Below are 9,137 nucleotides of genomic sequence, written 5' to 3'. Positions count from 1 at the left end.
GACCATCTCTACAAGCTGCAGATTCATGCAGACGAACATTGGTACAACTTTGAGATCCTTGAGGCTGCTGTACCTTGGGTGCGGCAATCTCGCCTTCAATGAATTCCTCCTTCTGTGCTGCTCGATCAGTACTAGTTGCATTGAATGGAACAGCTGCAATCTGCATGGCCTGTTTGTCTGCTGCAAAATTAGAGCCATCTGTAGCCACCACCTTCTCCGGAAATGGCAAGCCCACTTCAGTGTTGCCTCCTCCAGCAACTAGAGATGCTCCAACCCTCCCGCACCCAGGTGGGAAGCGGCGAACGGCAGAAACCATCCTTGGCTTGGGTAGCAAACGCCGTGTGGCTGGCACCAACTCCTTCCTCACAAATCCAGCAATCCCAGCATTACCCTGTGAATCGGTGTCAAGCAAACCATTTACATTAGGCACACCGTTCCGGCATAAAGTCTCAGATGATCTCTGCAGCTCAGCCTCCAGACCGTGATGGCCAGTGTCAGCAATTGGAGTGGAAACAACCTCAGCAGATGACTCCACCTGCATGACGCTCGAACCAGCCTTGGCGTCCGAAAGAGCAGGAGCCGTCCTCTTCAGTGCATCAGAAGCACCGTCGATTTGTGCAACAAGAAGCCTCGAATCGTCGTCCCCGGCAGCGAGCGGAGCGGCGGCGTCCCTCCCGTAGCCGGGCGGGAAACGGCGCTGTTGGTGTAACCCTGACAAAGGCGTTGCTGAAGACATGTTTCAGAGCAAGGGAGTGCGTGGAAGGCGGGAGAGTTTCAGTTTGAAACTCGGATGCGCAGGAGCTGGTGAAGCGGAGCGGTGACCGCGCCCACGATCTTGGCGGTTCTGAAGAGTGTGTTTTACAGTAACTTGTATCCATGTTTTAGGAGGTGTGTTTCTGTAAAATGTGTCATTAGCTCCATGTATTAGTTGTTGGGACATTAGTGTGTGTGTGCTCTCTCTGGTAAGCCGGTTAGGCACATCGTGTCGTGCAAACTCGAAAGCGAAAAGGGGCGCTGTCCACCCTGTCGCCATGGTGGCGGTTGCCTGAAACCTCTGTGTGTTCATCGTGTTCTTGCGTTCCAATTCTTGATCCATCCACCAATACAGCGCTTGATCGTGATCCTCGTGCAACACGTGGTATCAAAGCCATCGATCATTCGCGGAGCCACTCTAGATCATAGCCATGTCCATAGTTGCCAGCGGCAGCGGCGGTGGCGGGGAGGGAACGCGTGGCGGCGGGGAGGCACGCCAGATCTACCCTACCCTGACGAGCACCAACTACACCAGCTGGTGTATACGTGTTCAAGCCATCATGGAGGATCGGGAGGAGTGGGAGATCGTGGAGCCAGCTGCGGATGCGACGGTACCAACCGCGGCCGAGGCAGAGAAGATCAAGGCGAAGGACAAGAAGATCAAGGCAAATTTGCTTCAGTGTATTCCCGATGATATACTGATGCAAGTTGCCAAGAAGAAAACCGGCAAGGAAGTCTGGGATTCCCTGAAGGCGCGCTTTGTTGGCGCAGATCGGGTCAGAGATGCTCGGTTGCAAACATTGAAGAGTCAATTCGATGCAGTCAAGATGAAAGAAGATGAACCCCTTGATCAGGTTGTGGGGAAACTGACAGCTCTGTCAGTCAAGTGCAGCAGTTTGGGGGGGGAGCATTGGTGATGCAGATCTGGTGAAGAAATTGTTCGATATAGTGCCCGATCGGTACCTCACCGTCGTGGCAGGTATCGAGCAATTTTATGATCTGAAGACCCTAGCTTTCGATGAAGCAGTGGGGCACCTGAAAGCCTTTGAAGAGCGAACACGGCGGGGCAGCAGTGGAGCTCGATCAGAGAAGGGTCAGGTCTTGCTCACACAGGCAGAATGGGAAGCAAGACAGAGAAATGCTGGTGGTGATTCCTCAGGCAAGGGGAAGAGAGGAGATGGCAGTTGGCGAGGTCGAGGCCGTGGCCATGGAGGAAACAGCGGTGGCCGAGGTAGTGGAGCTGATGCCGGCAAAGATGGCACTGGTAAGCACGATAAAAGTCATATTAAGTGCTTTAAGTGTCATGGTTATGGGCATTATGCAAATAGATGTCCTGGTGAAAAGAAAAAAGAAGAAGCACACCTAGTGAAAGCTGGAGAGAAGGAACCAACAATTCTGTTGGCTAAGAGGCTATTGCCGGATCAGCTACAGTACCAGCTCCACAGTCAGACTCAGAACACAGACAGCAGAATGCAGAGAGTGTTTCTGAATGAATTGAAGGTAGTGCCTGAGTTACATTTATCTGATGGGGGTGGACCATCAAGTGGTGTTTGGTACCTAGATAATGGAGCAAGTAATCACATGACAGGTGATGTACTGAAATTCAGAGATCTTGATCATGCTGTGTTGGGTAAGGTAAGATTTGGTGATGACTCTACAGTTGATATTCAGGGTAGGGGTACAATTGTGTTCGAGGGAAAACATGGAGATCATTGGGTGCTTTCTGATGTCTATTATATTCCAAAACTGAGAAGCAATCTTGTTAGCTTAGGACAATTGACTGAAACTGGCCACAGAATTGTTCTTGATGATGATTTGCTAGAAGTTTGTGAGAAGCACTCAGATAGGATGATCATGAGGGTCCCTAGAACACTGAATAGGTTGTACAAGATTGAGTTGAAAACTGTGGAACCTAGATGTTTGATTGCAGACATTAATGATCAAGCCTGGCTTTGGCATGGAAGATTGGGACATGTGAATTTCAGGGCATTGAGTCAATTGGTCAGGAAGGGGATGGCTAGTGGGGTGCCTGAGATAAGACATCCTGAGCAAGTCTGCAGTGACTGTTTGATAGCCAAGCAGACAAGAATGTCATTTCCCAAATCAACCAGTTGGCATGCAGATGAGAAGCTCACTCTAGTGTATGTGGACTTGTGTGGACCTGTGACACCAGCCACTGCAGGAGGGAACAAGTACTTCATACTATTTGTTGATGACCATACAAGATGGATGCAGGTGTACCTGCTGAAATCCAAAGATCAAGCAGTTGATTACTTTGCAAAATACAAGGCTGAAGTGGAAAACTTCACTGGTTGTAGAATCAAAACTCTCAGATCAGACAGGGGAGGAGAGTTTCTTGCAGGAGTGTTTGCAGGGATTTGTGAACAAGTAGGAATCAAAAGGCAACTCTCAGCCCCATATACACCATAGCAGAATGGTGTAGTGGAGAGAAGAAATAGGACTGTGATGGAAATGGCCAGGTCATTGCTAAAAAGCATGATGGTTCTAGGAAGATTGTGGGGGGAGGCAGTTAGGCATGCTGTGTATCTCTTGAACAGGCTGCCTACCAAAGTGATGGGGGATGTCACTCCTTATGAATCCTGGATAGGAAGAAAACCTTCTCTTGGGCATCTAAAGATCTTTGGCTGCACTGCACATGCAAGGAACAGTGCACCACACATGAAGAAATTGGATGACAGAAGCAAAGCTCTAGTTTATCTTGGTGTTGAAGAAGGCAGTAAAGCTCATAGGTTGTTTGAGCCTAGTACAAACAAGATCATAGTGAGCAGAGATGTTGTCTTTGAGGAATCAGCAATGTGGAATTGGGGTGTAGCTTACAAAGCTGAGAATTCTGTTGACTTTGTAGTAGAAAATGAAGTTGAAACAAAAAGTTTTTCTATGGGAGGTAGTGCAAATGTTGATGAGAATCAGCAGGATGGTGAGGGTTCAGCCAGTAGGGAAATAGATGACATTAGTGACGGTTCTGGTACAGCACCAGACATGCCACAGTCACCTGTTTTAGGATCAGGTTCAGTTCAGATAAATCAACCTGAACCTGTTGATGCAGAACCTGTGACACCACAAAGTCATGGCTCAAATGGGAATGTAGCTACACCAAGTTCTGGGAGCAGTAGTGAACCAGCAAGATTCAGAGACCTAAATGATGTGTACAATGATACTGTGGAAATTGAACTTGTTGATTCAGAAGATGAGCTAGAAGATGCAGATGTGCAAGCTTTGCTGGTTGAAACTGGGGAGCCTACCTGTTTCAGAGAGGCTGTAGGCACTGTTCGCCTAAACGGCCGTTTAGCCCGTTTACACACCGTTTAAACGCTACACGGTGGTACACCGTTTCCGTTTAATCGGTTGTTTTGACCGTTTAAACGGCCGTTTTTCCCGTTTAAACACCCGTTTTGCCCGAATAATAGGCTAAACGGTAGGTGACCGACTGTTTACCGTTTAACGTTTAGGATAACACTGGCTGTAGGTCATCATGAGTGGATAGATGCCATGGATAAAGAGATGGAATCAATTGAAAAGAACAAAACTTGGGAGCTGGTTAAGCTGCCAATTGGCAAGAAACCCATTGGTCTCAAATGGGTGTATAAGCTAAAGAGAAACTCTGATGCAGAGGTGGTGAAATACAAAGCAAGATTAGTTGCTAAGGGATATGTGCAAAAACAAGGAGTTGATTTTGATGAAGTGTTTGCTCCTGTGGCTAGGTTGGACACAGTGAGATTTATGTTGGCACTAGCAGCTAATCTGGGTTGGAAAGTTCACCATTTAGATGTTAAGTCTGCTTTTCTTCATGGGGAACTAGAAGAAGAAGTCTATGTCACACAGCCAGAAGGGTATGTTGTGAAGGGTAAAGAGCAAGATGTGTTTAAGTTAAGCAAGGCTCTTTATGGACTGAAACAAGCACCAAGGGCTTGGAATGTCAGATTGGACAAAAGCCTAAAAAAGCTTGGTTTTAGCAGGTGTTTGTGTGAGCAGGCTGTTTATATCAGAGGGGAGGGAGTAAATGCAGTCATTCTTGGTGTTTATGTGGATGACTTAATAGTCACTGGAGGAAATGCAAAAGCTGTTGAGTCATTCAAAACTGAGATGATGACTGAGTTTGAGATGACAGATTTGGGGCTGTTGTCTTACTACTTGGGAATAGAAGTTGATCAGAGGGCTGATTACATCACTGTGAAGCAATCAGGATATGCTAAGAAGGTACTTGAACAGTTTGGTATGCAAGGTTGCAATTCAACCAAAATTCCAATGGAACCAGGTAGCAAACTTGATGCTGACAAAGGGGGTGTACCAGTGGATTCAACTGAGTATAGAAGGATGATAGGTTGTCTCAGATACTTATTACACTCTAGGCTAGATCTTTCATACTCAGTGGGTGTGGCTAGCAGATTCATGGAAAACCCCACAGTGATGCATGTGAAGGCAGTGAAACAGATCCTGAGATATTTGAGTGGAACTATGGAGTATGGACTGGTTTATGTCCAAGGTGGTAGTGTTGGTCAGTTAGTGGGCTACACTGACAGTGACCATGGGTCTAATACTGTTCAGAGAAGAAGCACAGGTGGAATGGCTTTCTACCTAGGAGAAAATCTGATCACTTGGAACTCCTTCAAGCAGAAGTCAGTGTCCTTGTCATCATGTGAATCTGAGTTCAAGGCAGCCACAGCAGCAGCACAGCAAGCATTGTGGCTTAGAAACTTGTTCAGTGAGGTGTTGAAGCAGAAGCCAGCAGCTGTAACACTTTTTGTAGATAACAACTCGGCTATTGCTCGCATGAAGAATGCTGTGTTTCATGGAAGAAGCAAGCATATCGAGATCAAATACCATTTCATTAGAGAGTGCATAGAAAGAGGTGAGATCATAGTGAAGAGAGTGAGTACAAATGAGCAGAAGGCTGATGCTCTAACCAAACCACTGCCAATGGGAAAATTGTCAGTGATGAGGCATTTGCTCGGTGTGAGAGACTTGAGCCTTTGTCAGGCTTAGGGGGGAGACTGTTGGTGTAACCCTGACAAAGGCGTTGCTGAAGACATGTTTCAGAGCAAGGGAGTGCGTGGAAGGCGGGAGAGTTTCAGTTTGAAACTCGGATGCGCAGGAGCTGGTGAAGCGGAGCGGTGACCGCGCCCACGATCTTGGCGGTTCTGAAGAGTGTGTTTTACAGTAACTTGTATCCATGTTTTAGGAGGTGTGTTTCTGTAAAATGTGTCATTAGCTCCATGTATTAGTTGTTGGGACATTAGTGTGTGTGTGCTCTCTCTGGTAAGCCGGTTAGGCACATCGTGTCGTGCAAACTTGAAAGCGAAAAGGGGCGCTGTCCACCCTGTTGCCATGGTGGCGGTTGCCTGAAACCTCTGTGTGTTCATTGTGTTCTTGCGTTCCAATTCTTGATCCATCCACCAATACAGCGCTTGATCGTGATCCTCGTGCAACAGGCGCGTGGCCGACACTAGCCTCCGCTTGGGCGGCGGGTACGTGGCCAAGCCCAGGCCCCTCTTCCTCCCCACATCGCCGCCTCTCTTCTCCTCCACCGAGTCGAGACACCTCTTGCCGCCCAATTCAGCGACTCCCTTTCCCTTGTCATCTCGCGCCACCGGGGCCGCCTCGCGCGTCGCCACGCCGCTGCCGGGGCACGTGTCCCGAGTACCCCGCGCCTCGTCCGCCTTCCCCATGCCGCCGCTACGGGTCTCGCCTCTAGAAGGCGAAGGGTGAGGAGGAAGGCGGCGGCAGCGGTCCCCGATGCCGAGCTGCTGTGGCCGGGGCTGCCCCTGCGCGGCGGAGGTTGGCGCCCTCGTAGGCACCCGGTGGCGCGCTGCATCGAACATCGCCGCGTGCGAGTCCATCGATCGCCCCCGCCTGCGACCTGAGCACAAAACCACAACAAAACCCAACTAATCACTAATCAGCACAAAACCACAATGAAGACCCATTTTTCAGGAATATTTAACTTTTTATCATTATAACTAATAACAACTCCTGAGATAGCATTCTTTCGGTCGTCGCTACATTTTTACGATAAAGAGAGACAAATGCTATAAAAATAGCATGTTTGCTCACGTGGCACGTCAACCCTCACAACAGCATGTATCCTAGTCAGTATTCGCCCGTGAAATGTCCCTCCTGCCCTTGCCTTCTTCCCACTCTCCTAGCGTGGGCCCACACTCGCCTCTCTCGGCTCCGCCTCTGGTTCGTCACGGACGTGCTCGTCTCCTAGCTCCGCGTGGGTTCGCGGCCTCATGCCCCCACCCTGGATGAGCTGGGGTGCTCCGCGCTCGCATTGCTGGCGCCCTCTGTGGCTGCGGCCGTCTACGCGGTGGCGAAGCTGCTCGAGTCTAGTGGTGGCGGCGGGGACCTACGCGAGCAGGCCATGGCCGCGCTGGCCTCGTGTCATCCGACGCCGCACGGCTATCCCTGATGCAGGAGTTGAGTGCCCCACGCCTGTGCCGCGGGCTCGAGTCCGGTGGTGCGGCCCCGACTGAGAACGCGTGCACAGTGCTAGCTGCTCCTAATGAAGACGACGTCGCGGGACGCGGCTATGACCGTGGCCGCATGTGGCCTACGCTAGGGTGCTCCAGAACCTCTCCGTGAGAGGCGAATGCGACCCGCAAGAGCATCATGGCTGTGCCCACAGCCGCATGAATGGCAGAGACAACATGCATGCGGGTAGCTTCATGGGGTGATGCCGCTGCGTGAGCGATCAATGGCGCTGAACTGATTCGTTATTCGTTTCCTGCCTTCTGGTACTTTGTGCCGTTGTTGATCCTTGGCGAGGGAGATTTGCAGTTGGAGTTTGGTCATAGCGAAAGTCATCTATGCAAGCAAAATCCAGGGGCCGGAGCTACCTGATTCTCTGGTTGGCCCGAAGAGCGTTGCGTTCGACGGCGTGGCACCGGTTCCTTTGTGAGCGTCAACGACGACCGCGTCCTCCTATGGCACAGCACCGTCTGAGCAGGGGGCTCTGCGACGGCACGGCATGCCAGGAGGCAGGCGGTAGCGAATAGGGCCGCCGCGGGCACGCGAGCCTTGCCATCACGATGGCGCGCGCGGGGGAGCTGAGATGGGGCCGGGCCGTGACGACGAGGGGAGGCATGGGCCGCTGGTGAGCCTCCTGGCAGTTGGTTGCGTCACGCGCTGCGGACCGGCCTAGACCACGGGCCAAGCACAGCATGGCAGCGCCGACGTCCACCACGCTGTCAAGGACCTGGACCACGGTCCAAGCATAGCTCGACACCGGGCGCGGCAAGGACGACCTCAGTGAAGAGGCCCCGACAGACCTGCACGGTGGTGGCCGGGTTCCCGAGCTCTCTCGGCTGGGCGGCAGTCCTAGGGCGGGGGAGCAGCAAGTGAAGAGGCGAGGGCAGGCCTAGGACACGAGGGGAGCAAGACAAAGAAGGACGTCGGAAGCCGGCGGCTTTTCTGTGGCGGCGCATGCTGGTGCACACTGCTCAACAAGCATCGAGACGGTCGAGACGCAGCATGGGTGGAGAGGAAGAAGGCAAGGGAAGGAGGGACATTTCATAGGCGCGATGTGTCTTGGATCCACGCTAGCGCGAGAGCTGGCGTGCCATGTGAGTAAGTGTTGTATTTTTATAGCCTATTTCTGTCTCTACTGTTAAAAACACAGTGGCAACGGTAAAAGTGCTATTTCAGGGGTTGTCATTGGTTATAATGATTAAAAGTTAAATATCCCTATTTTCCACAGTCCAAACGGAAACCGCCACGCATGGCGGGGCAAGGCAGAACGGAAGCAGAAGCAGGAGACGAGCGGGCAGAACCGAGGAGGCAGGGACTGCTGACCTTTGGTCCTCAGAGCCAGCGATGGCAAGGTGGCGTGCGTGCGAGCGCGTTGGAGCCTCCAGGAGGAGAGGAGAAAAAGGCAGGGCCATGCCGTGCTTGGAGAAACAGGCACTTGCTCGATACGAGCTGGAGAAGGTTGTGGCATCTCATCAGGCACATGCTCGCTAGGAGGCGGGGAAGAATGTGGCATCTCAGGATTGTGGGGGTCACAAGACGGTAAAAATATCTCCCTGGCCTCAACAACTCACTCCAAATTTGGGAGAGGGGGAGGCGGCAAAGAAGCAGTCAATATAATGTCCCGTTTGTGCCAGAGGATGAACTACCCCATAACGTCTCCAAGTAACACCAGCCCCTCAGGAGTTGCGTAGTCTATCCTCCACTGCATGAACTCGGGCTTCACTGTATGCACCTCGACCCTAGTGTAGTCCGGCGGTATCTTATTATTGTGGTGTAAGCCACCGGGAGGATGTGCCACACCCGTTACCACCTCCATCATAGTGTTCTGTTGGCCGCTGAGAAACACCAAGGTGCAACTAGTTGGTTCCCGTATGCGATCGATTGGGGTTGTGGCT

General features: G+C 51.4%; 1 protein-coding gene across 1 annotated transcript; it reads right to left on the bottom strand.

Annotated features, from left to right (window-relative positions):
• Nucleotides 1–4: 4 nt before the first annotated feature.
• Nucleotides 5–6,611, bottom strand: LOC136531577 (uncharacterized; the record flags this gene model as incomplete). Its single annotated transcript, XM_066524226.1, has 2 exons — nt 6,202–6,611; nt 5–692 (listed from the first exon to the last, which is right to left on the bottom strand). Coding segments are annotated over exons 1-2 (1,098 nt in total), but the record flags the coding sequence as incomplete, so codon positions are not given.
• Nucleotides 6,612–9,137: the final 2,526 nt, after the last annotated feature.

Source organism: Miscanthus floridulus, unplaced genomic scaffold (genome assembly GCF_019320115.1).
Source record: "Miscanthus floridulus cultivar M001 unplaced genomic scaffold, ASM1932011v1 fs_374_2_3, whole genome shotgun sequence".
NCBI lineage: Eukaryota > Viridiplantae > Streptophyta > Magnoliopsida > Poales > Poaceae > Miscanthus > Miscanthus floridulus.
This window is presented reverse-complemented; position numbering and strand designations above follow the sequence as displayed.